At 51.6% G+C, this 26,951-nt stretch overlaps 3 protein-coding genes across 5 annotated transcripts; 2 read left to right on the top strand and 1 right to left on the bottom strand.

The window, feature by feature from the left end:
• Positions 1–26: 26 nt before the first annotated feature.
• Positions 27–9,649, top strand: FCHSD1 (FCH and double SH3 domains 1). 2 transcript variants are annotated; one of them, XM_015239458.3, is made up of 20 exons: positions 27–142; positions 375–472; positions 1,053–1,098; positions 1,499–1,566; positions 1,891–2,047; positions 2,134–2,270; positions 2,379–2,442; positions 3,267–3,395; positions 3,829–3,951; positions 4,138–4,233; positions 4,669–4,794; positions 5,197–5,301; positions 5,467–5,628; positions 6,246–6,374; positions 6,452–6,535; positions 6,702–6,819; positions 6,942–7,162; positions 7,926–8,013; positions 8,860–8,915; positions 9,054–9,649. In XM_015239458.3, exons 1-20 carry the CDS (start codon positions 122–124, stop codon positions 9,117–9,119), a joined length of 2,094 nt encoding a protein of 697 aa, XP_015094944.1. In that variant the 5' UTR covers positions 27–121; the 3' UTR covers positions 9,120–9,649. The 2 variants fall into 2 exon arrangements, with proteins under 2 accessions (XP_015094944.1, XP_015094945.1); XM_015239459.3 differs by having other exon boundaries at positions 1,912–2,047.
• A 140-nt stretch (positions 9,650–9,789) lies between these two features.
• On the bottom strand, positions 9,790–13,594 carry RELL2 (RELT like 2). Of its 2 annotated transcripts, XM_015239465.3 has the most exons (9): positions 12,960–13,594; positions 12,613–12,770; positions 12,293–12,382; positions 11,829–11,894; positions 11,667–11,733; positions 11,030–11,215; positions 10,362–10,773; positions 10,212–10,245; positions 9,790–9,963 (listed from the first exon to the last, which is right to left on the bottom strand). In XM_015239465.3, exons 1-8 carry the CDS (start codon positions 13,058–13,060, stop codon positions 10,213–10,215), a joined length of 1,113 nt encoding a protein of 370 aa, XP_015094951.1. In that variant the 5' UTR covers positions 13,061–13,594; the 3' UTR covers positions 9,790–9,963; position 10,212. The 2 variants fall into 2 exon arrangements, with proteins under 2 accessions (XP_015094951.1, XP_015094952.1); XM_015239466.3 differs by having other exon boundaries at positions 12,293–12,770; positions 12,953–13,594.
• A 253-nt stretch (positions 13,595–13,847) lies between these two features.
• HDAC3 (histone deacetylase 3) lies at positions 13,848–26,567 on the top strand. Its single transcript, XM_006204522.4, has 15 exons — positions 13,848–14,005; positions 14,113–14,195; positions 15,519–15,661; positions 18,538–18,619; positions 18,751–18,807; positions 18,928–18,983; positions 19,375–19,508; positions 20,022–20,102; positions 20,490–20,563; positions 20,719–20,783; positions 21,995–22,084; positions 22,209–22,267; positions 22,522–22,601; positions 22,914–23,071; positions 25,920–26,567. Exons 1-15 carry the CDS (start codon positions 13,951–13,953, stop codon positions 25,987–25,989), a joined length of 1,287 nt encoding a protein of 428 aa, XP_006204584.1. The 5' UTR covers positions 13,848–13,950; the 3' UTR covers positions 25,990–26,567.
• The last annotated feature ends 384 nt before the right edge of the window (positions 26,568–26,951 follow it).

Here is a 26,951-nt window from a genome sequence, read left to right on the forward strand (position 1 = left end):
GCCCAGCTAGTAGCCGTGGGCGGGGCGAGGGCGGGGTCGGGCCAGCTCCGGGGCGGGGCTTAAATGTGGGCGGGGCCTCCCCGAGTTCCGGAGTCGAGTCGCTGTCTGGGCCGGAGCGGAGATGCAGCCGCCGCCCCGAAAAGTGAGCTTGGGCTGGGAACAGGGACTCCTGGCGGGCAGGGGGAGTGGTGGGGACCAAGGGGATTCCAGACCAGCGGTGGTGGACGAGGAGTGGGAAGAGGTCAAGGGCCAACCCAGAAGTAACCGAGGAAACAGCCCAGCTCCTCGCTAGCCCCGCCCCTTCACCGCTCCCTGCGTGGAGTGTTTTTCAGGTCCCAGCTCCAGAGGTCTTCATTCTCCTCGTACCCCCACAGGTGAAGCCGGCCCAGGAGGTGAAGCTTCGCTTCCTGGAGCAGCTGAGCATTCTTCAGACCCGGCAGCAGAGGGAGGCAGATCTGCTGGAGGATATCAGGTAGCCCCTGACCCCCTCCACGTACTCCCACTTTATCTTGTCTCACGCTCCGCCTCTCCTCCACATACTACAGCTGTCGGAGCTGGCGGGGGTGAAGAGCTCAACAACCTGCCCATTCAAAGCCTTCACCCTAGGCCTCCCTCTCCAGATACCGGATAGGAATTATCCTTCCGCTCACCCCAACACACAGGGACCTTCCCTCAAACCCCTTGATTCCACACCACTTCCTCCACCCCTACAATCAAGCTTAGGGCAGAATCCCCCTCCCTCTTCCAGACCTGTTGGAAGCCTGACGGACCCTGTACCCAGGCTTCCATCATTTCTCACCTCCAAGCCCACAGATGGTTCTCCAGGGGTGGGGAGGATCCTGCTGAGGCTCTGAGCAATGAGGTGAGGTTGTCCTGTGCTGCGGCTTCCCGAGGTGATCTCAAGGACTTTCTCTCTTCAGTCTCAGTCCCTCCTGGTGTAGTCACACTCTAGGCCTGGCTCCCCTCTCCCTTCTGCCCAGGCTGAGGAGAGGATCTAGGTAGGGAGAAGAGGACCAAACAGTAACAACTCCCCACCCACTTAATCTCCACAGATCCTACAGCAAGCAGAGGGCAGCCATTGAGCGGGAGTATGGGCAGGTATGGGACTCCTCCCTCTGGACCTTCCCTTTTGTTGTCTCCTCCTTTACACAAGCAGCAGTGTGCTTCCACACATACCCCTGATCTGGTCAAGAACAAATGCCTAGAGTTAGGCCGATTTGTGTCAAATCCCTGCTGTGCTACTTAGCAGCTGTGTGACCTTGGACAAGTTACTTTCTTGGCCTCAATTTCTTTCTCTGTGAAATGGGAATAATAATAATTGTTCCTTCATGCGGGGTTGTTGTAAGGGTGGAATAAGTTAATGCATGTGAAGCACTTAGTAAAGTGAGTGGCATATAATATGGGTCCAGTGAATGTCATTACTATACTCTGATCCTGTAGTCTCCCAATTGGGGGAGTCTTTCAAAGGGAACTGGGTCTGTGATGACTTTCCCACCAGGCACTCCAAAAACTGGCTGGGCCATTCCTGAAGAGGGAAGGACACCGGAGCGGGGAAATGGACAGTAGGTGGGTCCCATTGTCAGGGGTAGGGGTGAGACCAGGAGGCCAAGAAGGGATGAGGAGCTCAACCCCAGGAACCTCTGGGGAGGGCACATGAAGAGGGAAGGGCACGTGAGCTGCAGGTAAAGCTGACACAGCAGCCGGAGAGCAGCTGACCCAGCAAGGACACTGTGGGTGGGGGTGGAGGGCATGAGTGATCCTTGTGGCTGAGTTAATGGGCTGATCGATTGACGGGCTCCCAGACGAGGGGGATGGGAAAGCAGTCTGCCTCCCATGGTGTTGGGGGGGGTTGTCTCATGAAGCTTTGGAGTGCTCCCCTCCTCAACACAGACCCTCTCTGGGGAGAGGCAGGATGGTGTTTGGTGCCTGGAGATGCCTGCTGGATGCCACCATGGCTGGGGGCCAAGCCCGGCTCCAGGCGTCTGACCGCTACCGGGACCTGGCAGGGGGCACGGGGCGGAGTGCCAAGGAGCAGGTGCTTAGGAAGGTATGGCTCAATGGATGGTGTAAAGGAAGGGCTGGCTCGGGGCTGGAGGTGGTCTGGATCAGGACTTTGTGTGTCCATGCCCCTAGGGAGCAGAGAACCTCCAGAGGGCTCAGGCTGAGGTGCTGCAGTCTGTCCGGGAGCTAAGCCGAAGTCGGAAGCTGTATGGGCAGCGGGAACGCGTGTGGACCTTGGCACAGGAGAAGGCGGCTGATGTCCAGGCCAGGTGGCATCATGGGTAGTTAGGAAGCAGGAGGTGGGGAGAGGCTGGAGGGTGTGCAGCCAAGGCATCATGGCTGGGCCTGACCTCCGCTCCTCTCCCTTGCCTGCACAGGCTGAACCGAAGTGACCATGGCCTCTTTCACACTCGGACCAGTCTCCAGAAACTCAGCACCAAGGTTCAGAGGATGCGGGCATGGGTGGGGGCAGGGGGGAGGTGGGCAGGGTAGTCTTGTGGTTTGAAAGTCTGGGGTTATGTCTGAGAGACTGGGATGGATCCAGGCTTCCCTACATCCATGGTATGTGATCTTGGTAAACTTGATCTCTCTGGAGCCTCATTTTCTTCATCTATAAAATGGAAATAGTACTTTTCTTTTTCATTCCTTTAACATGCATTTATTGAGGACTTCTGTGTACTTGGCATTGTTCAAAACACTGAGAATACAGTGGGGGAACACTGCCAGTAGAGTTCCTGCTCTCACAGCCTCCTTAGGGGAGGCAGTAAATAAGCAAAAAAAGAATCAGATAAAATGAGAAGAGAAGAAGGTGTTATGATAAAGGGTAACAGGGGAGTGTAATTTAGAGGGAAAGCCTCTCTGAACAGGTGGCATGAGTGTCAAGAAGGAGCCAGCCACGCAAAGATCTAGGGGAAGAACATTCCAGGGAGAGGCAATGGTGAGTGCTAAGGCTCTGAGGTGGGAGTAATTTTGTAGGCTCGAGGCACAGAGAGGAGGCCAGCATGGCTGGAACACTGTGGGAAGAGTCAGAGAGGGGCCAGGGGACAGCTCCTGCTGGACCTGGTGGACCACGGTAAGGAGCAGTTGGGATTTTATTCTAAATATATGCAGATGCCACTAGAGGATTTGAGTAGTTGTTGTTTGTAAAATTTGTAGTGTAGTGCCGGGCATCTCAATAATGTGAGGATCCATTCTGCATCTGGGTTGGCCTTGGGAAGACCCCAAGGGTCCAGGGCTCCCAGTTGACACCTCTGTTCCCCTCCTAGCTGTCTGCTCAGTCGGCCCAGTACTCCCAGCAGCTGAGAGCAGCCCGAAATGAGTACCTGCTCAACTTGGTGGCCACCAATGCCCACCTGGACCACTACTACCAGGAAGAACTGCCAGCCCTGCTCAAGGCCAGTCCCAACCCAGATACCCTTGCCTCTCATTGAGGAGGGCCTCTCCTGCTTCGCATCACCATTGGGCTGGGTGGGGCGAGGGACCTAGCCTGCTTAGAATGGGTAGAAGAGACATACCTTGGTTCTGCTTCTGCTTCTAGCTGGCTGCATGACATTGTGCAAAACACTTAACCCCTCTGAACTCGTTTCCTCATCAGGAATAACCCCTGCTCTGCCTGTTTCATAAGGCTAATGGGGCTCAAGGGAGAGAATGGATGTGAAAATGCTTTTGAAACTGTTAAGTGCCTAGCACACATGAGGGCCTATTATTAGAAGCAATAATATCTTATTTCTTCCCGATTTCCTGTACTTCATGCACATCACTCATCCAAACCTGGACGGAGAGCCTGCTTGGGGGAAGGGTGGTGTCAGCATCTTGGGTTCTTTCCAGGCCCTGGTCAGTGAGCTGTTGGAGCACTTGAGGGACCCTCTGACCTCACTGAGCCGCACTGAGCTGGAAGCTGCAGAGATGGCCCTGGAGCATGCGCGCCGCGGGGGGCAGGCAACCTCCCAGGTGAGGGCTGTGTCCTGTCAGAGCTCCTCAGAGACCCTCTTTTCCCTTCCCTCCCAGTACAGCCCACCCCACTGCATGTCTGACCTTTTTCTTCTCACCTTGTCATCTTTCTTCCAGGAAGGGCTGGGGACAGACTTGGAGAAGGAACCAGTGAGTGGCTGACTTTGATTTTTTTCCAATCCTCAGGTAAGCTGGGAGCAGGATCTGGAGCTCTTTCTTCAGGAGCCCGGAGTATTTTCCCCCACCCCACCTCAGCAGTTTCAGCCAGCAGGGAATGATCAGGTGAGACCTCTTTGCTCAGTGGAACCAGGCCAGTTGTAAAGGGGACTGTGGTTTTGGCCTCTCCCCCATTATCCTTGTCCTGGTATTAACTTAGAGACTAATAAACCATGGAGAGAGGGGTTCAGATCCCCAGTTCACCTCCCTCCCATCAGGACATAGATTAACATACTTCACTCCACCTTTCTGTCCCTTCACTGCACAATCTTCTTCATTCTTTCTGTGTCCCTCAACCTGGGTCCCATTTCTGGGACTCTCTGTGTCTGTGTGGTCACACGAATGCACATCTGTGTCCATGGACATAGGTCTGTGTCCCCACCTATTTGTCCCTGACTCTGGAGGTGAGGACACAGAGAAGAAAATAAGGAGGGAACTGGAGGGGAGGGGAGCAGGGAAAGAGCAGCATCAGGTCCTCCGCCCAGCTCCCCATTCGCTCAGGTGTGTGTCCTGGAGCTGGAGGGAGGCGCAGGTGGCGTGGCTGGGGAGAGTGGCCTGGAGAAAGAAGTTCAGCGCTGGACGAGCCGCGCTGCCCGAGACTACAAGATCCAGAACCACGGGCATCGGGTGAGGTGGGGGGTGCCGGTGTCGTGGGTGGGCAAGAAGAGCTGAGAGACGGGGATCCTGGAGTCACTGGGGATGCCACAGGGCTGCAGGCAGGAGGGGAGGGAAAGGTATTTGAAGACAACACTGGGGCACAGTAATTAAGAGTACAGCCTTTGGAGCTAGACCTACCTGGCCTCAAATCCTGCTCTGTTGCTTCCTAGTTAGGGAACCCTAAGTAAGGGAGTGACTTAAGCTCTCTGAACCTCAGTTTCCTCTTCATAAAAGTGGGGTTAATAATAGAACCTACCTCACAGGGAAGATTAAATGACATCATGTATGTAAAGCAACTAGCCACCTACCCAGTCCTTACTAACTTGTGCCCCATAGTACCTCCACCCACCTCTGTCCTCCGCCTCTACCCAGGTGCTGCAGCGGCTGGAGCAGAGGCGGCAGCAGGCTCTGGAGCGAGAAGCTCCGGGCATTGAACAGCGGCTGCAGGAAGTGAGGGAGAGCATCCGGCGGGCACAGGTGAGGTGCAGCCCTAGGGGTTGGGGCCACTGAGATCCCACCTCCTCAGGCAACAACCTCCTTCACACCTTTATCTGATGGTGGGGATATACCTGGGGAGGCTCCATTCACCTCCCAAATGTATGCCCAGCCATCGCCTTGTTTGATCCCTCCTCCCCGTGTCAGGTGAGCCAGGTGAAGGGGGCTGCCCGGCTGGCCCTGCTGCAGGGGGCTGGCCTGGATGTGCAGCACTGGCTGAAGCCAGCCATGACCCAGGCCCAGGACGAGGTGGAGCAGGAGCGACGGCTCAGTGAAGCCCGGCTGTCCCAGAGGGACCTCTCTCCCACGGTGAGCTCCCTCCACTCCCTATCCATGCATGCCCAGGAGGTTCAGACACCCCAGTGGAAAGCGGACCTTATAAAATGGGATTCACAATAGTACCTTAGTCAAAGGGTTGTTGCGAGGCTTAAGTGAAATCACTCAAGTATAATTCTTTGCATGGTTTGTAGCATAGAGAATTCTCGATGAACTTTTAGTATGCATATAGGATGAACTAAGGTTCTGAGAGCAGACTAGCAGAGCAGTTTGAGTACCAGCCACTCCACTTACTAGCTGTGTGATCTTAGAAAGTGACTTAACCTTTCTGAGCCTCAGTTTCCTCTTATGTAAAATGACGTTAATAGTTACACAAAATAACTCTGGGTTATTAAGATTCAACGAGACAACATACATAAGATACTTTGCACTGTGCCTGGTAGGTAGTAAGCACTCAATACTGTAACTCTGCGATTATTGTTAGTGTTACCCTGCTCTGTGGTGATTCTGCCTGTGAAACATGGTGAACAGGATGGGTGGTACTACCTCGAAGGAGGATCCACAATGTTAAGGGTAGGATGGAGGAGTGGGAGGTACAGTGGGTGCTTGAGAGTGGACCTCACAGTGATGTCTGTTCTCTGCCCCTCCAGGCTGAGGATGCTGAGCTCTCTGACTTTGAGGAATGTGAGGAGACTGGGGAGCTCTTTGAGGAGCCTGCCCCACAAGCCTTGGCCACCAGGCCCCTCCCCTGCCCTGTGCATGTGGTGTTTGGCTATCAGGTGTGAATGGGGGTGGGAACCTCAGACAGGCAGGGATAGGGGACAGCCAGTCCTGAATCCTTCCTTGTGGGGCCCAGGCAGGACGTGAGGACGAGCTGACCATCACAGAGGGCGAGTGGCTAGAGGTCATAGAGGAGGGAGACGCTGATGAATGGGTCAAGGTGGGTATGGACCCGGGGCTCTGACCTTGGCAAGGGGGCAGTGGGAGGCACTTCTCCGTGGCCCCTAAAAACCCAGCCAGGCAAAGGAGAAGACTGAGTAGTGGAGGGCCGGGGCCGTGGACTGCTGAGGCAAGCCTGCTTTCTGTTCACGTTGCTGGGTGAGCAGGCTCGGAACCAGCACGGTGAGGTAGGCTTTGTCCCTGAGCGGTATCTCAACTTCCCGGACTTCTCCTTCCCTGAGAGTGGCCATGACAGCGACAATCCCTTGGGGACAGAGCCCACAGGTAAGAGAGGGAATTTCTGGGTATGGAGAAGCATTCCTGAGGGGTTGTGGCCCTGGGGTGTCATGGTCCCGAGGCACTACCGCCCACCTTCTCCCCTCTCCATTTCTCCTGGGCTTCTGCAGCCTTCCTGGCCCGTGCCCTGTACAGCTACACAGGACAGAGTGCAGAGGAGCTGAGCTTCCCCGAGGGGGCGCTCATCCGCCTGCTGCCCCGGGCCCAGGATGGAGTGGATGATGGCTTCTGGAGGGGAGAATTTGGGGGCCATGTTGGGGTCTTCCCCTCCCTGCTGGTGGAGGAGCTGCTCGGCCCCCCAGGCCCATCTGAACTCTCAGACCCTGAACAGGTGAGGCTTCCTTCTCCCTGGGCAGGCAGCTCTGGGTTGTCCCTCCCACCCCAGTGAGGCCCCATATTCATCTTAATACCCCCACCCCTCCCCAGGTTTGCCTCCTGCAGTGGCTTGGGCCTCCCCATCTCCTTTGGTGCAGAGAAAAGGGAAATCAAGGCAGTCTTCGTAAGAGTTTGGTTGTCCTACTTTAGAGCTGGATCTGAGTTCCGTTTCCTATTGTATTACCTTGGCAGTGATTTGACCTCTCTAGTTTGTTTCTTCACATGTGAAAAGGGGATAATAATACCTCCTTCTGATGGCTGTCATGATTAGAGATACTGGAGGAAAAGCGCTTTGCACAATGGCCTAGAGGAGGTGCTTTGATATATGGTACCTACTGTTGCAAGAAGAGCACAGGAGTAGGAGCCAGGAGTTCTAGCCAGGACTTTGCCACTAACTAGCTCTGTGATTGTGGATAGATGGCTTAATCTGAGTCTCACCTCTGACAGAGGAATCATCAAAATTCCTACCTCATGGGGTGGTGGTGAGGAATGAATGAATTAGTGCATGTGAAGTGCTAGCAAAATGCCTGGGACATAGTAAGTGTCAAGAGATACTGCCTGTTGAAATGTATATTACCTACAACCCCCATCCAGATACAAGCATTTGGCCGCTCTCTGGATTGGGGAGTGATGGGACAGGAACTGAAGACGTGACAGAAGGCAAAGCTGGTGAAACCTTCCCACATGCCAGGAATAACTCTATGCCCCCTCATTCCCAGATGCTGCCGTCCCCTTCTCCTCCCAGCTTCTCCCCTCCTGCACCCACCTCTGCCTTGGATGGTTCCTCTGTACCTGTCCTGCCCAGGGGTGAGTAGAAAGAACTGGGGACCCCGAGAGGACAAGAGAAGCCTGAGGCTTTTAGGTTACACTGGTCCCTCTGCCTGCCCTCAGGAACCTACTCCATCAGGCTCACTGCAGCATGATGGTGAGAAGATCTTGAGTGTTGGAGCAGAGCCCACTGTTCAAATTCTGCTCTTTGACTTCCCAGTGTGTGATTTAGCCTGTCTGGGCCTTTACAGAGGGAGGAGAAAGGTTCCTCCCTCACTGAGCTGTGAGAGTTAAAAAGATGTCTATAGAGTACCCAGCATTGTGCCGGGCACATGGCAAGCATGCAAGAAGTAGCTGGTTCCTCATTATTATTATTTTAAAAATTAGCTAGCCTCTCCCGCAGTGTTTTCCCAATACACATTGTCTGCTCTTAGTGTTCTTAAGTCCTGCAAACATCTGGTTTGCATCATCATTTTCCTCCTTGAGATGTCCGGACCTTCTAGTGCTTTCCTTCTCTTCACAGTCTGACCCTGGAACCCCCATGAGCATTTTCTGCACCCCCTTCTCCAGCACCCATAGTTCACTTTGAGTGATTCAGCATTCAGTCATTCATTGCATTTGCTGGTATTTCATTATTGGGTTCCTGGCAGCCATAGGGATGGGAGTGCTGTGAATTCCACTTCTCCTTCTCTGGTACCTGGAGCAGGGCTGATTATACAGCAGGTGCTCAATAAATGTTGAGGTTGGATGGATTGATGGATTTTATGGCCCAGGTTGGTGACTATTGGTTAAGTCAGCACATATTTACAGGGTGTGAATCCTAAGTGCTGGAGATACAGTAGTGAACAAAACAAAGTTTGAAGACTGACTTATTCTTATTTCCAGATCAAGACCTGGACTGCCCTGGACCCTTGGACATGATGGCACCTAGACTCAGGCCGGTAAGGGCCCCTCCCTTGGAGGAGATTGTGTGGAGAGGGGTCATTCCAACTTGTCCTGTTTTATCTGCAGGGTGGAGGGAATGGACAGGGATAATCCCAAGGGAGGCCTCTGGAGCACTGACTGTGTGTTCCCTACAGATGCGTCCACCGCCTCCCCCACCAGCTAAAGCCCCGGATCCTGGCCACCCAGATCCCCTCACCTGAAGCCAGGGGGAATCACTGTCCCCCAGTGATGCTGCTGCCCCCATCTCCGTGCTATCAGAGACCTCCCCCTCCCAATGATCTGGAGCGACACAGCCAAAAGCTGGAATCTCCTCCATTTCCATTCTCACCTTCAGGGGTAGAAATTTCCCCTATCCCCATTTCTGGGGCTGGAACCCACTCCTTTTTTCCCATCATCCTCCTGCCATCTCTAGGGCTGAAACTACCCTCCTTTCTCTTCTGCTACCACCCCATCTCTAGAGAGGTGGAATCTCTTGAAATCTCTGGGGCTGGAATTCATCCCCCAGAGTCTTGAGTGGCTCTGGCTCATCTGTGTCTCCACCCTGGTTCTGTAAACCACCCCTAGTCCAGATGCCAGAGCCACTGGGGTTGGGGGTGGGGACAGGGTCAGGCCTGTCAGAAGGAGCTGAAGCCAGTATGCCAAGCAGTTGTAATGGTCTGAGCGGATTTATTGACAGTGAATAAAGGGCACGAAGCCCAAGCCAGGGCCTGGGTCTCTTGTGCCAAGAGGGCAGGGGATCTAAGGTGCTATTGCTTTAAGGGCCCACCAAGGGCAGGGGCCTGCTCCCAGCCGCCACGCTCTAGCATATGGAGTGAGGGAAGGCAGGTCACGCGGCCTCCTGGCAGGCAGGGGAAGGCGAAGAGACTAAGGGCCCAGAGTGGGGTGGGGGGACTTCTCCCAAGGTCCCCCAGCCTGAGACCATGCAACTCCAGGTGGAAGTAGGGCTGGTCCCTCAGCTCGGGGGCAATGGAGAGGAGGGGCTTCGTGCCTACCCACCCCTTGGCCCTGCCAGCTGGTAGTCCATCAGCGCAGTGAAGAAGCAGGCTTGGGGGAGAGGAAGGGTGACAGTGTTGCTTCCTATTCAAGTTGTGTCCCTTCTTTTCCCCAGGCCTTCCCTAGCCCCTGGAGCCCATGCCCACCCACCCCCCCCCCACACACCAAACCAAGGAATCTGTACCAAAGGCTAAGCCTGCAGTTTACCCTGGGGGTCAGGGAGCCCATGGGCTTAGGTAGTTTAAAGTTGGGGGGGTGGGAGGAGGAGATTATCTGACCTGGGGCCCAGGCAGACTCACCTCACACACCCCCTGCTCCCTGTGGTAGAGACATCTGAGAGAGAGGAGGGGTCAACAATGAGAGAATGGGTCATATTAGTGATATCAGTGCCCCCCAGAGTAGGGGCAGTAAGAACTCAGCCCACCGCAACCCTGGCCATGTCTTCATACCTGGTGATCTGAGATGTCCGGTTTGCTGGGCTGTCCATTTGCCTCTTGACTGACTGGCCCTGAGCTTGGGCCCCTCCCTCCAGCCCGCAACATCGGCTCTGCAGAGGCTCCAGGGTTCCCCTCAAGTGCACGAGGGCCTAGGCTGCTGTCCCTGAGTCCTCCATTCTGCACTGGGGGGCTGGCGATGGCCGGGGGCTGTGGCCTCTCTGGGGGCAGGGGCCTCTCTGGGGGCTGGGGCCTCTCTGGGGGCAGGCTCTCAACGGCAGGTATTCCTGTCCTGGGCTGCCCTCCCCCAAACCCCTGACCACCCCCTGGGTCCTGCCCCCCACCAGACCCCCAGCTTCTGTCCGTGGGGGAGCCATCACGATGCTCATGCAGCCCATAGCGCTTCTCAATGTGTGTCACCCGGAACCTGGGAGGGGAGGGAACACTGGGGCTTAGGATCACAACTCAGAGGCTGCTTGGCCCTTCCCTCTGATCAAGGATATCCTGGGTTTGATGGCTGCTTCCCTCTAGCCTAGGGCAGGGGAGACATCCTCAGATTGTGGGGCACATTGTGCAGCCTGATTCCTGCTGGGGCTCACAGTCTGGGAAGTAAGAGCCAGGCCCACCCTGATCATTGGGGCCCCCATCTCAACCTCCCTTTCCCCAGGGTACTCTATCCCCACCTGCCCACAGAGAACACGGTGGTCTCCCCAGGCCGAGGGCGACTCTTTCCTTCTTTGGAACGTCCCTGACGGACAAGTGGAGGTCTCTTGTTGCGGCTGCAGTGGATACAAGGGGCTGAGGAGCCCAGGTGCACTGTGTGATGATGGGAGGGGGCTCCATCTTGCAGGCTGGAGGTGGCATCCATGCTGGACAGTAGGGAGGAAGGGAGCAGGGCTGACATTCCCATTTTCGCTCCTGTTCCATTTGCTCCTGTTCTTTCAGTGTGTGCCCTAAACCCCCATATGCCCCACCTCCCCCAGGCCCCAACATTCTTTTCTTGTCTTTATCTAATAAAGTCAATATGGAGATGTTAGTGACCATGTGTTCTCCCTCCCAGGGTTGTTTGCTAAAAAGAGGGCAATGCTTAACCCAGACAAGTGGCACAAGGGGTGAATGTTAGGCTTGATGATATGCAGAGGAGAGATGTGATTTGAAGGACTCAGGATTTTTACAAAATTTCCTTCTTCCTGTACATGAGCCAGCCTTACTCTTCTCCCTTCGCCTCAAACATGCAAGGAGACTGGGACAGGAATGTGCTGGAGGAGAGGGTACTCTCCAAGGCAAGCTAAACCATGCTGGCCCTTGTTTCTAGCTCACCTGGACAGCTGCACTGTCCCTTCTCCTTCACTGTCCCCCAGCATCTCCTTCAAGGCCTCAGCATTGGCTGAGGGGAGAAGGAAAAGAGGGAGTCAGTGAAGGTGGAGACCAGGGCAAGAGGAAGTTGAGGAGGTGGGGAACCAGGGGCCAGCCTACACCCACCTTCATTTTGGATGATGCAGCGAACAATCCTCTCTACTGTGTCCTCATTCATGTCATCGTCCTCAGCTGAAGGATGAAAGAGGTTGGCAAGGAAGTGGGAAATGAGTCAGCTTTGGGGGTACATTACCTGGTGGCTTCTGTGGCTTACTGCTCAAGACCTACCCCTTTACCAACTTGCCATCATGCTGTACATTAGCATTTCAAGGGCCAGGGCCGAAAAGTTGGGGAAATCAATGGGAATCCAAGACTACTATCAATGGGCCCTTCCCACCCATGCTGCTTTCTCTAGCCCTGCCTTCAGGGCGGTGGCACTTCCCTTGCTAACTCAAGAAAGCATCACTAGGCCTCCTGAAAGCTTGGTTGGGATTTGGCCTGGGTCTGTTGGCCACGAAGAGGTGTTCGGAGGAAGGGTAAGTGAGTAAGGGAGAAAGGTGACTGAACCAGGTTTTAAGCTGTTCACTCACGGGGCTGGAGCTGGGCGTCGTCAGGCTCGGAGCCTCTAGACGTGCGGCAGCGGTATCCCTTCTTCTTGAGCACGTGGCAGATCATGAAGCCTACAAGGCCCATGAGAAAGAAGACCAGCACAAGCAGGAAGAGCATGTAAAGCCCATGTTGGGGCGGCTCCAGGTCAGGCTGTGGTTCCGACATGAGGCCCTGGGGGGCGAGCGCGAGCCAGGGCGCCTCCTGGAGTTAGGGGGCCGCAGCTAGGGATGGGTGAGGGATAGGAATGCGGTCCTCAGGATCCGAAAGGGGCAAAACTCCGAGGTCGGGCCCCACCCCCTACCCAACCAAGGAGCTGTCCGTGCTGGGGGTGCTGGTCCGGGCCAAGGGTGCCAGACGGCCGATGCGCAAGCCTTCTTCCACGACCCTGGTCCCGCTTCCCCGATGCCCAGAGCGTTCCCCTTTCCAGCTTGTCCTGCGCTTCCGGCCCTCCCAAGGACACTGCAGAGCGAGATGGGACGGAATTCTCAGGCGGCCGGCGCAAGGATTGTGCCTGAGTCAGCGTCTGCACCTCCTGTGCGCCGGCCTGAGCCAGGCCTCCGCAGCCCCCTCCCCTGCCTGTACTTTCGCACACACACCCCCTCCCGCTTTTCGGTACCTCCCATCCTGACCACCTGGCCCACCCGGTACCGGTGGTTTGGTTCTGGCTCCGGCTCCGGCTCTGGCTCGGGTTCGGGCTCCAGGGGTGTCCTAGTCAGGCTCAGAGCCCCGGACGCCCTCCCGGTGCTCATCCCTTGCTTCCTTCCCCTCCCCCTTCGCCGCCTCAAGGGCTCGGGCTGCGGCTGCAGATAACCCGTGCCGCGGCAGGCGGGGGGAGGGAAGGATGGAGAGGGATGTGGGCTGGATGGGCCGGCGACAGGCTCTGGACAACTCCAGCCCTGGGAAGGGAAGGAGATGGGGGCGCCGCCGCAGACGCCCTGGGTTTCCAAAAGCCTTAGACTGTCTCCAACCCAGGACCAGGGGGCGGAGCGCAGGTGTGCGGGGCGGAGAGCGAGAGCCTTGCGCGCCCGTGAGCGCAAGTGTGGTGCGCGCGTGACTGCGCCGCCTCTCCTCCCCCCGGGGGAGTGTGCGGCGCGGAGTCTGGGTCCGGGTGAGGAGGACAGGCAGTTAGGCGAGAGTGCTCTCCACTGGTCTATCGGGCACGCCTGGCTTGGCTTCTGCCCTCGGTTCCCCGACCGGGTGGATAGCCGGGAATCTTCCCAGCGGGCCGGGAAGCGGGCTTTCTGCACCCGAGAAGGTCAGCGTGGCCGGTTCTCTGGAGCCTTCTAGAGAGATGACCACGGCCTGCGCTCCGTTTGGGACAGGTGGCTGGAGAGGATGGCTCGGCTTCCCGGGGCTTTGACCCCCGCCCGGAAGAAAATGGACCTCGCATCCTAGGGCCGATGCTACTGTCCTCCGCCCAAGCCCAGACGTTCACGCCCCAGAACCTAGAAGGGCGAACGGAGCCAGGCGAGGGCGGACCTCCGCGGGGAGGCGTGGTTTGGGCGTGGTCTAGGGAAGGCGGGCTTGGGCTTCCAGGTTCCGCAGCGGCAGGCTGCGTGCTTACGCAGCACGCAGGACCGGGGGTGGGGCAGGCGGCCAGGCTGGCGGCAGAGGCGCGGGGCCTGGTCCCGCTGGCACCATGGCCAAGACTGTGGCCTATTTTTACGACCCCGACGTGGGCAACTTCCACTATGGTGAGGGGACAAGGTCGTACGCGAGGGGTTTCGGGACATGGAGGTTTCGAGGCTGCGGCTTCAACTCCAGGGATGGGAACTGACGAACTCTCTTCTCCCACCCCCAGGGGCTGGGCACCCTATGAAGCCCCATCGCTTGGCATTGACCCATAGTCTGGTCCTGCACTACGGTCTCTATAAGAAGATGATCGTAAGTCTCGCGGCTTCTGCTGGGGTTTGAGGGTGGGGGCGAGCTGCGGCCCTGGAGATGGGTAGGCTGCAGTGAAGGCACCAAGAGCGACCCACCCCTAGAGTGGTGGGGGGAGAGGCTGAGTAGAAGGAACCGGGAGCACCCACATATGCAGAGTGTTGGTAGGTGCACCCACTGACTTAATGGGAGCTATTTTTTCCACTTTAGGTTGGCCACCCTTTGACCTCAAGTGGACCAATCCATGGCCTAGGGTTAGAGTGAGTGGGGCTGGTTTGAAGACAGAAAGTGTTTCCCTTCCCAGCATCATAGGCCAGTTCTGTGACCTCAGGGAAGGGCAAGGGGCTGTATTATTGGATGTGAGGTTTACCCTCATTCCCACCCCTTCTCCTCCACCACTTCTCTCCACCCCCAAGGAGCTAGAGCTCCAGAGAGGACTCTGAAGTCTTGTGTGTAAATGTGTATGTGTGTGGAGGACAGTAGGAGATGTGCTGGGTATTCCCCTTTTCAACCCAGAATACCCCCCAACAGTTCTACTTAGTCACTACCCATCCCTCCATCTCTGGGATATACACATGTTATCTGTCCCCAGCTTGGAGTTTATAGCTGTGATATGTGATTATAACATACTGCTCGGCCCTTATGCATTGCAAGGGGAATTAGTCAACAGTATGAATGGGTGTCATCTGCTTGTGCTGGGGCATATACAGGTGAACTGGTTATAGAAAAGACTGAGGTGATGTTAGTGCATGAATCTCTGACTCCTTTGAAAATGTTTGCCAGTGTGTGCCTATGAGCATTTTCTGGGAGGAGTAGAAAATTTGATTCTTGTCCAATTTCTGAAGAAGTATGTGAACCCCTCAAAAGATAATAAATCTCTGGATTAGTACATGATCATCTTGGGTTTTAATTAGAAGTCTGTCATATGTCCCACATTATTTGACTCCAAAATTAAGAACTCAGAGGAGAGAGAGGATAGCATCAGAGCCCAGGGGAAATGAGTATGGAGAGAATCAGGAATAGGAGATCCAGGGAACATGGCAGGTGGAAGAGTGTTAAGGTTTGAGAAGATAGGAAAGGCTGAGCTGGAGGTGGAAAGGAAAAGGCAAGCGCAGTGGTCTTTAGGGGGCTTGATCATAGTAAACCATCAGGCTAATCAGAGTCTCTTTTCACTGACATTTGTCTCATAGAGTAACAAGGATTAGAGGGCAAGGGGACTACTGTGTGTGGTTTTGGACAGCCCCAGGGCTGGGTTCAGTGTGAGTGACCTCAGCCCAGGGAGTGGGACTGACCCTGCCTGGGTTCACCTTGTGTTTTCATCCCAAGGTCTTCAAGCCATACCAGGCCTCCCAGCATGACATGTGCCGCTTCCACTCTGAGGACTACATCGACTTCCTGCAGAGAGTCAGCCCCACCAATATGCAAGGCTTCACCAAGAGCCTCAATGCCTTCAACGTGGGCGATGACTGGTGAGGGGAGGACTGGGACCTTTGATGTCAGGCACCTGTTGCCAGGCATTTCAATGAGAATACTTGAGTGAGATCTTGTGGCAGGAGTGGGAAGATAGGAACGGGGAGGATACTTGTCAATGAATCATCATTTACTCATTTCTTTATTCAACAAATATTTATTGGTTACTTAATCTAGGCCAGGACCTTTGCTAAGTGCTGGGGATGCAATGAAAAACATCAACAGCACAATTTTAATATTGTAGTTGTGCTGAGTCCTCTGAAGGAGAGGTACATGACAGACTATGAGAGCATATACATGGGAGAATTATGTAGCCTGGGAGTGGGCCGGTCAGTGGAGGTTTCCTAGACGAAGTAATAAAGATTGAGCTGAGATCTGAAGAAAGTAGGAAGTAATTAGGTGAAAGGTAGCTGAGAGGATGGAGGATGAGGGGAGGAATGTCGTGGGCAGTAGGGGCAACACGTGCTAAGGACAGAATATGACTCATTTGAGGAACAGAAAAAAGGCCGACTGTAGAATCTGAAGAGAAGAGTGATCTGAATGGAGGCTAAAGAGATAGGTAGGGCTTACAAAGCAAGCAACCCTGTAATGAATTGGGGTTTTTACCTCTAGAGTAGAGGGAAGTCATCAGAGTGTTTTAGAAAGCAAGAGACTTGTCAGACATGACCACGTTAATGTTGAGCTGATGTCATAGGAAGTAAACTCAGAGTTCGGTCCTGTGGGGAAGAACGTAGACCACAAAGAGAAGCCATGACCCTTGCTTACATTCCAGTGTACACCCATGAAAATATAGTGACCACCACACCTACCATGCTGTGTCCAGCGCAGCTCGGGACCGTGTCTGAAGACGGGCGACGCAAGACTTAAGAAACAAAGAGACAAAGTAAAGAGCAAAGATGGAACCAGGGGACTCAAGATCTTGTGGATCTAGAGTGCTGAAAACCTGGTTGACATCATGCTTATTAGGAGTATACAGCTCAGAAAAAAATGCGATCAAAGAAGTGGGGCTTTAGACATTCCATGAAATAAGCACTAAGTTCTGCTTGCTGGTTAACTGATTAATTTCAGGCCTATCCCTTCTGGGAACAATCACCTTCCTCAGGGTATGCGAATTTTCTAAGTCTATCCTGTTACTGCCTCCGGGACATCTGGAGATAGCAAAGATTTCCCCTGGGTTAAACCACAGGCTTTCATGCCAGAACAAAGTTCTGTTAATGGATGATCTGGCTTACCAGGACCGTCCATTGTGTAACCCTAAGGAAATATCTGCCCTCCTTCACGCCCTTATGGTCAATCTCAGGATTTCTCCTCACATATTTTCTTTAGCATAATACGTGTTATAGGTCATCTACTGCATAAAACATTAAAACAAAGCAAGCATGTGCATTTTAAGCAAGTAAGTGTGAATATAATATTTTAAGCTCTTGGAAATCTAGGTGTGGCTTGTTTTCTAGCTGCTTGTTGTCCAGCAGCTTGTTTTCCAGCAGCTTGTTTACCAGCACTACCATCTACTCAATTTATTTTTAAACTTTTTTTAGGGAAATTTCAAACATTTCTGAAAATAGAATGGTACAGTGAACCCCCTTATATCTATCACCCAGCTGTAATACTTAGAGCTAATGACTAAGCTTACTTTGTCTGTATCCCCTCACAGATTATTTTAAAGCATATCTCAGATGTCACACCTTTTTATCTATACTATGTATCTTCAAGTGATACTCTTCAAAAAAATGCACAGTAGCATCACCCCCAAAAATTAACAGTAATTCCTTACTATCATCAAATATGCAGTCAGTATTTAAATTTCTCCAGTTGTCTCATACATTTTTTTTCTTTTTTACAGTTGATTTATTTAAATAAAGCTTTAAACAAGGACCACGTATTGTATTTGGCTGCCATGTCTCTTAAGACTTTTAATCTGTAACGTGTCCTTCTCTCCTTTGAATTTATTTTCTTGAAGAAACCAGGCTGTTTGTTGATCCTGTAGTTTCCTATGACAACTACTGTTTTTTGAGTATTTACTCTGCTGTACTGAGGATTACTGGTACACCAACATAATTCTCAGACTAACTCTGAGATTTCAGTCCTTTTCCTGGAGGTAGACATAAGTACATAAATTTGAGGAGATTTAGGTAACTTAGCCTGAGTCACATAACTGGTCAGTGGAAATGGCAGGATTGAAATCCAGAGTCTAGGTTTTTAAACACTACACTAACCTGTCTCCTTGAAAGATCCTACCAATGGAAGCAGCTTGGGCTGGAAGATAGAAGCCAACTCCTTAGTCTGGCACTGAGCATTTTCCCAACCTTATCCCCACACCCCTGCTACACAGGGTGTCTTCCTGGAATATCCTTTATTCCCCATTCAGCCTGTGCAAGGCTTTTCCCAGCCTTCATACCACCATGAAGCTTCATGCTGGGAAGCCGTTCTTGACCGCACCAGCCGTGGAGATCTGTCCTGCACAGGCTGCACCATGAACTATGAGTGTCTCATTTGGTTGCTCAGTCACATGCTGTCTTGGGAGGTTTCTTGGTTTTTTGGTTATTGCTGCTGCTGCTGTTTCTAAGTTCGCTTGGTAGGCCTGGGAATGCAGAGTCAGCCCTCAGACCACAGCGGGGGCCCAGTCAATGCTCTTCGTGCAATTAGGGAAGATTATCACCGGGCTTCTCTACTTCCCGTCCAGTGCCTCACACGAGGCTTGGAACCTGGTTTGGTCCAAAATATTTGTTGAATAAATTTGCAGATAACTTGGGCATGTAGGAGGGGGAGAAAGGGTCATTGAGGAAAAGAGATTGGAGAGCTTTGGGATGCGGAGAGGTGTAGGAAGGGAGTGGACAGAGGTAGAAGGGCTCCAACTTGCTCTTCTTCCCTGCAGCCCAGTGTTTCCCGGGCTCTTTGAGTTCTGCTCCCGTTACACAGGCGCGTCTCTGCAAGGAGCAACCCAGCTGAACAACAAGGTGACCACAGCCCCGAGTCCTGCTTCCTCCTTCCTGTGGGTCCCTGAACCCAAGGACTTCGCCCTGACCCCGAGCTCCCAGGTTTGGGGGTGGGCAGGAGGAAGACTGTGAGCTGGGTGTTTGTCTTTCAGATCTGTGATATTGCCATTAATTGGGCTGGTGGTCTGCACCATGCCAAGAAGTTTGAGGTGAGTGAGGAAGTGATGGGAGAGACAACATCTACCCCCGGGTAGGAGGTCAGGATAACAGTGGAGGGCAGCTGGGTGGAGAAATTGTTCCTCTCTTTGTAAGACCACTTTTCACCGTAGGCTTCTGGCTTCTGCTACGTCAATGACATTGTGATTGGCATCCTGGAGCTGCTCAAGTAAGTAGCCCGGGAGGAGATGGGGGCCCTTATGAGATTCTTGGCTGAAGAGGTCTCTCAAACTGCCCTGGCCCTGACCCTGACCTCCATCCCACACTAACTTCTCCCAGGTTCTTGCTATTTTTCTCCGGCTGCCTTTTCCTGTGCTCTGCTGCAGTTTCCCTGCTGCCTACTCACATTTCAGCCTTCTCTGCACATCCCTCTCTTGTCCCGGCCTCCAGGCTGGAGCCCCAGGGTTGCCCTTAGGGAACTGGTGGTATTAGGTTTCGGATGACTTGGGCCAAAGCAGATTCTTCATAATTCCCGACCTTGTGTTTGGGAGGAGGGTGTTGCGGGGTTTTCCTCCGGCGGTTCACCTCTGCCTCCGATCCTAAGTTTGCCTTCTCCCCAGGTACCACCCTCGGGTGCTCTACATTGATATCGACATCCACCACGGTGACGGGGTTCAGGAAGCCTTCTACCTCACTGACCGGGTCATGACGGTGTCCTTCCACAAATACGGAAACTACTTCTTCCCTGGCACAGGTATGGGAATAGGAGTGTCTGTCCCCTTCATACTCCTCTGCTCTTACCATGACTGCCTCCTTCCAAGCCTTCAGGTCTTAGCTCATGACCCCCTCCTTGGATCACCTTAGTTAAAGCAGTCACCTACCTTCCCTGTTACTCTATGACATCTCTCTGCTGGTTTCTCTTAGAGCACTCACTACTGTTTGACTTTATTCTGGTGTTTTGTTTTGTTTACTGTCTCCCTCCTTATCATGCATACCTGCCCCCCTCAAGAGTATAAGCTTGGTGGTATTTCATTAACTTTTTTGACTGCTCTGTCCCCGGTGCCTAGGACAGAACTTAGCTCATAGTAGGCCCTCCAAAAGTAATTGTTGAATGAATGCAAGCTGCAGGAGACCTAGTGTCTAGAGGGAGTGTGTAGGAGAGATACACGGATGGAGTGAGAGGCCCACAGAGTGCTAGGGTGGAAGAAGCTGGCTTGTGGATGCCTCCTGTGCATGGCTGCCACCTCACCCCCCCACTCCCCTACAGGTGACATGTATGAAGTTGGAGCAGAGAGTGGCCGCTACTACTGCCTCAATGTGCCCCTGCGGGACGGCATTGATGACCAGAGTACGTACTGAAGCCTTCTCCCTGCTCACTAGGCCCCTTCTCTCTCTCCTGGAGTTAACCTCTTCTGCCTGATGTTGTCAACTGTTGGGCCAGATGTCCCTAAGAATGAATGGCCTTCAGAGGGACCTTGAACTACCGCCTAACCCCCACCCTGAAATTTTATGCAGTGTATTGTATGCGTGTGCATTTTTCTGGGCAGAGGGTCATTAACTTCCATCACTCTCTCCAGAAGTTCACCAAACCCCACCCAGAAGTTCCGAACCAACGATTGCCCCTTTGGGTTGCCCCTTCCCTGGGCTACACGCTCTCTGAACCCCCTTTTTCCTTTTGTTCCCTGTCTCCCCATCCCCTTGGGGTGCCAGGTGCCCATCTTTGGCCCTCTCCCAGGTTACAAGCACCTTTTCCAGCCGGTTATCAACCAGGTGGTGGACTTCTACCAACCCACGTGCATTGTGCTCCAGGTAATACTGTCAGTGCCTCCTCAGGCGCTGGATTTGAGGGAAGAGAGCAGGAAAGAGGAGAGTCCGTAGGCTGGTGGGGGAAGGGACGTGAAGGACGTCTGTGACATTCTCAATAGTTAACTCACTGCAGCCACCTGGGGTTTTGCCTTTTGCAGTGTGGCGCTGACTCTCTGGGCTGTGATCGATTGGGCTGCTTCAACCTCAGCATTCGAGGACATGGGTGAGACCTGCCCTCCTCCTGCTTCCCCAGGTTTTCAAATGGCTTCAGGCCTCAATACATGGAATGGGGGGTAGTTGGGGAAAAGGCCTCACCTCCTCTTGGGAATCAAAAATAGCTACAAGTTGTACTTTGAACCAGAAATGTCACCTTGCACAGTGTTCCCCAGCTAGTCATTCATTCACAGTGGGTTTTCATTAAGTACCTATGTGTTCCAGGCATTGTGCTAGGAGATGGGGCAGTAGGGAAACTCCCATGGAGTTTACAGTTTAGTCTAGGAAACAGGCGAAAAATGAGTCAGCAAACAAAACAGGTAGATTGTTATACATTCTACAAAAAAAAAAGATAGAAAGCTAAGACAGGATGACAGTGGAGAGCCTACTTTAGATAGAGCGATTTGGGAAGGATTTTCTGAGGAGTTGAAATCTGAGCTGAGACCTGGGGGCTAAAAGGAGCGAGCCATAGGGGGAGCAGAGAGAAGTCTTCCCCAGGCAGTGAGAGGGCCCCCCGCAAAGGCTCTGAGACAGGGAAGGGCTGGTGGGTGTAGTGGAGGAGATGGAGGAAAACCAGCAAGGCAGGAGCTTAGGGAGCAGGCTGGAGGTGGATTGAGGTGAGGTCTGAGAAGTTGGCAGTGGTGGGGTTGTACAGAGCCTTTAGACCCCAGTAAGGAGTCTGGATTATATTTCAGATGTGATGGGAAACTGCTGAAAGGTTTTAAGCAGAGAAGGGACATGGCCCAGCTCCTGTTTTAAAGTAGCTGCTTTGACTGCCCAATAGAGAACGGTTTGGGATCGGGGTGGGGGCACAGGAATGGAAGTGGCAAGACCAGTTAGGAAGCTGCTGGTGTTGTCTAGGTAGGAAGCTAAGCTGGAGGAGGTGGCGAAGGAGGGAAGTAGATGATTTGAGTAATATTTTGGTGGCTAAACTGACAGCACTTGCTGGTGCATTGCCGAGAGTAGTTGATTAACAGGTGGGATGCCCAGGTGGGTGTTGAGCAGGACAGAGGTGGGAGTGTACTCTGTTTTAAAATTTTTATTAAGACACAATAGATAAGGTGCACATATCTCCAGGATGCAACTCAATGATTTTCACTACCTAGGTGAAGAAATAGAACATTTCTAGTTTCCTGATGCCTCTTTCCAGGCAATATCTAGAAGTGCATACTTTGGCTTTTGGTAACTTCCACCACCCATTCCTCTGGATCCTTTTAACAGGGAATGTGTCGAGTATGTCAAGAGCTTCAATATCCCTTTACTGGTGCTAGGTGGTGGTGGCTACACTGTCCGAAACGTTGCCCGCTGCTGGTGAGCACGCCCTGATTTTCCTCCTCCCCCTTGTCCAGTGTGAGCTAGGGGCTCCCTGAGAGGTGGCCAGGTGGGCCCTTCAGCCCACTTGCTCAGCCTGCCCCCCTCTGCTGATTTATTTCAGGACCTATGAGACATCACTGCTGGTAGAAGAGGCCATTAGTGAGGAGCTTCCCTATAGTGGTAAGAGCCACCCCATGATGCCCTCAACAAGAAAGCCAACCTCACCAAGACCCCAGAATTGTGTGGTTTGAAAGCAGTGGGAAATTTGACTTTCTCAGAGCTCTGCAGACTAAACCCTTGGGCCCAGAGCAGGGAAAAGATTGGGCAGCTATTATGTAGAAGTTTTGGATGAGAAGGAAAGAGGTTGGGAGGTTTGGGGACCTGCCTGTCTCTGTATGAGCTTTAATGTCTTTTCATCTCCTTTTCCCCACAAGAATACTTTGAGTACTTTGCCCCGGACTTCACGCTCCATCCAGACGTCAGCACCCGCATTGAGAATCAGAACTCACGCCAGGTCAGCAGCTCGGAGGAGCTGAGCATAAGGGTGGGGAAGCCCAAGAGAGATCCAGGATGTGGGAAATCAGAGAAACCAGAGTAAAGAAGAAAGTTCTCAGCCATCACTACCGCTGGTATCAGCTAGGAGGCAGCCCAGGTTAAAGTAGAGGCAGTCAGGGTTGGGAAGAGGGACATTTATCAGCTGGGGGACTCAAACCAAAATGCAAAAGGGGATTAAAACTAAGACAGTAGAGGCAAAAGGCAGCTAGAAGAGTGGATGCCCTGGGAGTCACTGAGAGCTGCTCACTGTCTGTTCCTCTTCCCCAACCAGTATCTAGACCAGATCCGCCAGACAATCTTCGAAAACCTGAAGATGCTAAACCATGCACCCAGCGTCCAGATTCACGATGTACCTGCTGACCTCCTGACCTATGACAGGACAGATGAGGCTGACGCAGAGGAGAGGGGTCCCGAGGAGAACTACAGCAGGTCTGCAGGCAGGGGATTGAGTACAGGGGATTCCAGCGGGCTTGTTGGGGATGTTAAGAGAGAAAAAGTAAATTCGAAAGCTTCAGCTGAATTGTCCCAGGCTTACGTCCTTTAATATGCCTACTCTTTGGTCTGCTGCATTCCTACACTTTTTTGCCCTGTTTTTAATGACATAAGTAATATACATTCAGACAGCACCAAAATATGTTCAGTTTGCTTTCACAAAATCCCAGACTAATTGCACAAAGTAACCAGTGTTAATAGCTTGATTTATATCTTTTCAGATAGACTTTCTCCTATAGATTACAATTATAGCATTCAACATACACAAAGGCACACATACACTCATTTTCAGAGTTACGCACTTTTTTTTAATACAAGTTGGATCATTCCATACATGTTATTCTACAACTTACAACTTTTTTTGTTACAAAAAACAGTGTATCTTTCCATGTCAATCCATAAAAATCTGCTTCGTTATTTTATCACCTGTAGAATATTTCATTGTGTGGATGTAGCATAATTTAATCAAGTACCATTGATGGATATTTGCATTATTTCCCATTTTTTCACCATTACAGAGAGTATTGCAGTGAACTCCCTTCCATATACATCTTTGCATGCTTGTTTGAGTGGGTTAGGTTCCTGGAATTCTTTCTGCTAGGTCAAAGGCTGTCTGCACTAAAATTTTTTATATTTGTTGCCAAATTGCTTTCCCCAAAATCTGTAACAGTTTATATTCTTGCTGGCACTTTACTCTCTCCTTCCAGGTTCTAAGCTGGACAGGTCACTGCCCACATACTGCTCTTTAAACACCCTTTGATTTCTTTTTTCTATTAATTTTTTTAGGTGTGATGATTGTATTGTGGTTATTTCTTAAAAAATCTTTATCTTTCTGAGATACATATTTAAGTATTTACAGATGCAGTGAATTAGGGGGAAAAAGACTAGCATAGAATTTTTAAAAAATACCAAAACAGACTTATCTGAAAAAGTGAAGGGAAAAGGCAACAGAACCCAGAAGGGCAGAGATAGGTGCATTTAACAGAGGACACATTTCATTATGTGACTTGGGAATAATAACCACAGCTGGATGCTTGCAGGACGCCTGGTCCTGTTCCCACGTGCTGTTAGAGGCTTGAGCTGGCCCTGTTGCAGAGTCTGAAGGGCTTCTCAGTCCCTTTCAGAATCTGTTCTCTTAGAGTTCAGGCTTTCACTCTCCTCTGGATCTGGACTTTACTACTTAGACCCTTGAGACCACTCCAACTCTCCTCCTCCATGAATACCTCCTTATTTCCTCTCCTGGTTGAGGAAGTATCTAAACTTCTGGCCTCATGGATCCTTTTTGAACCCTCATCTCCTTCTCAACTTTTCCAGATCTCTTGGCTTCTGGAAATTGATTTCTCTTGAAAACCTGTTTTTAGGTTCTTCCTTTTGGCAAAGCTTTGTTTTTTCATCTGTACTTCCAGGCTGGTATCTGGGCCTAGACTCTGCATTATACGGCCCCCTCTCAACAGCCTGCAGAAGCCTCAGGCCTCTTCCTGTCCTAAACCCTACCTATTGTCAGACCACTCACTGAGTTTCTTTTCTTTGATGCCTGTAGCTCCAGCTTGCGTATCATTTGCAGAGTAGTAATAATAAGAGTTACTACTTTCTGTGGGTTTGCTAAATAGCAGGCTAAAACTGAGTACTTTATATTAAAACATGCATGTCAGCATGTCATCATTCTGTTGCCATCAGACAGCCCTAAGATATGCTATTATCCTTAAATTACCAGAAGAGGAATCTAAGGCTCAGAGAGGTTAAATATTTTTCTTAAGGCCCCACAGCTAGTTAAATACCCACCAGGGCTGAAATTCAAACCCAAGTCTCTGACTCCAAACCTTTAACCCTTGTGCACTTAGAGGTAACTGAGTCATTGCTTACTAGGCAGAGGGGGCCTTTCCTAACTTTGTTCCCCAGCTTCTCTTTGATGACTTTCTCCCTTCTTTCTCAGTTGTCAGCAGTAGGCAGGATAATTCAGTTATCTGTTACTCATATTCTCCCAGAAGAAACCAGTATTGAGTACTTATTGGGCCCTGTGTTGCTTTCACAACCCTTTGCTCACTACAGGTTTATAATATGTCATGCCTCTGCTTAAAATGCTCCTTTCCATTGCACTTAGAAGAAAATCTGAATTTCTCACCATGGCTTTAAAAAGCCCTGCATGCTGGCCCTTCCCTGCATCCCTGGTCTCATCTCTAACAACTCTCCTCTGTGCACACTTCTAGCCATCTTGGCCTCCTTCTCTTACTGGGATACATCAGTCTCCTTCCACCTTATAACTTCTGAACTGGCTTTTCTTGCAACTTTGAATGGTCTCTGACATCTTTACCTGCCTAGCTCCTTCTCAGACTTTAGGTCTTACCTTCTTAGAACAGCATTTCCTAATAATCCTGTCCGAAATTTTACCCTTTTCCTCCCATCACTCTCAGTCACATCCCTTTATTTCATTTTATTCATAGTGCTTTCCACCATTTGAAATGACCACATTAATGTTTTTACCTTGTTATTGTCAGTCTCATTTATTAGGTAAGTTTTTAGGATAGGCAGAAATTTTGTCTGGTTTATTCTCTACTGTATCACTAAGGCTTATGACAGTGTCTGGCACAGAGTAGTCTCTCAATACATGTTTATTGACTACATGAATGGATGAATGAAGAGCAGTCATCCTCTGCCAGCAGAAGGAGAGGAGTGGTTCCCTGACAACATGGGCCTGAGAAGTGGCTCCAGAGAGGGTGCCTACGTGGGAGAAGATTGGAACTTGCCGAGTGGGACCCTGACCTCTCTGTCTTTCTTTGCTTTGCAGGCCAGAGGCACCCAATGAGTTTTATGATGGAGACCATGACAATGACAAGGAAAGCGACGTGGAGATTTAAGAGTGGCTGGGCTTGCTGTGTCCCCAGGAATTCCTTTTTACCTCTTGGTTGGGTGGGAGGGAAAAGGTGTGGTTTCCCCACTCCTGGTCTGGTGACTTCCAGGGTTTTTACCAGTGCTGGGGGAGGGTTTGGAGACCACATCTGGTTCTTGAACCAACTATCCCCTTTCTTCTCCCTCCTAAGGCCTGACAATGGTACCTATTAGGGATTGGATGGGGACAAGGATAGCCATCTCTAGGATATCCTGGGTAGTGGGCCCTAGAGGCCAGTCCCAGCCCTTCTGGCTCCCTTATTCCTTTCCTGCTTTCTTCTGACCTAGAGATATTAGGGATGAGGAGGTAGAACTGAGGTTGCCTCCAAGTCCCTTCTCTCCTGGGTCCTCCTAATGTAGGCCTTGCATCCAGTGCAGGTGAAGTGTAAGGGATTTTAGGGGGCTCTGGCTCCCTAACACCTTAACCCAGATGATGATGCGGTTTTGAGATGGGGGAGGATGTGAAAATGTCCTGTCCTGACTTTTGGTTTTATGTCCATTTTACCACTGTTTTTATCCAATAAACCAAGTTGGGTTTTTTTTTGTACTTTTTTGCCTTTGTAGGAATATTCTTAATTCTTGCTAGCTGACTGTGTATACAGAGAATGAAGATGGGTTGATGATGTATGTAATAAAAATCATAGTTTATATTCATTCAGCACTTGCCTTACATTAGGCCCTTTGTATACGTATTCTACGTGGATCATCTTACTTACATATAGGGAGTTAATAGAGCATTCTGGTTAAGAGTTAAACAAACCTGGGCAGATTACTATCTTAAGAGAGGGAGTAGAAGATGACTTCAGGTTTTTGAACCTTGGTGTTTGGAATGAGGATACTTGTTGATAAAGATACGCTGAGGTAACAAATGTCAGGTGCTTAGCACAGTGCCTGACATAAGCATTTGCTCATTATCTTCATTGTCTATGTG

This window comes from Vicugna pacos, chromosome 3, assembly GCF_048564905.1.
Source record: "Vicugna pacos chromosome 3, VicPac4, whole genome shotgun sequence".
Classification (NCBI taxonomy): domain Eukaryota; kingdom Metazoa; phylum Chordata; class Mammalia; order Artiodactyla; family Camelidae; genus Vicugna; species Vicugna pacos.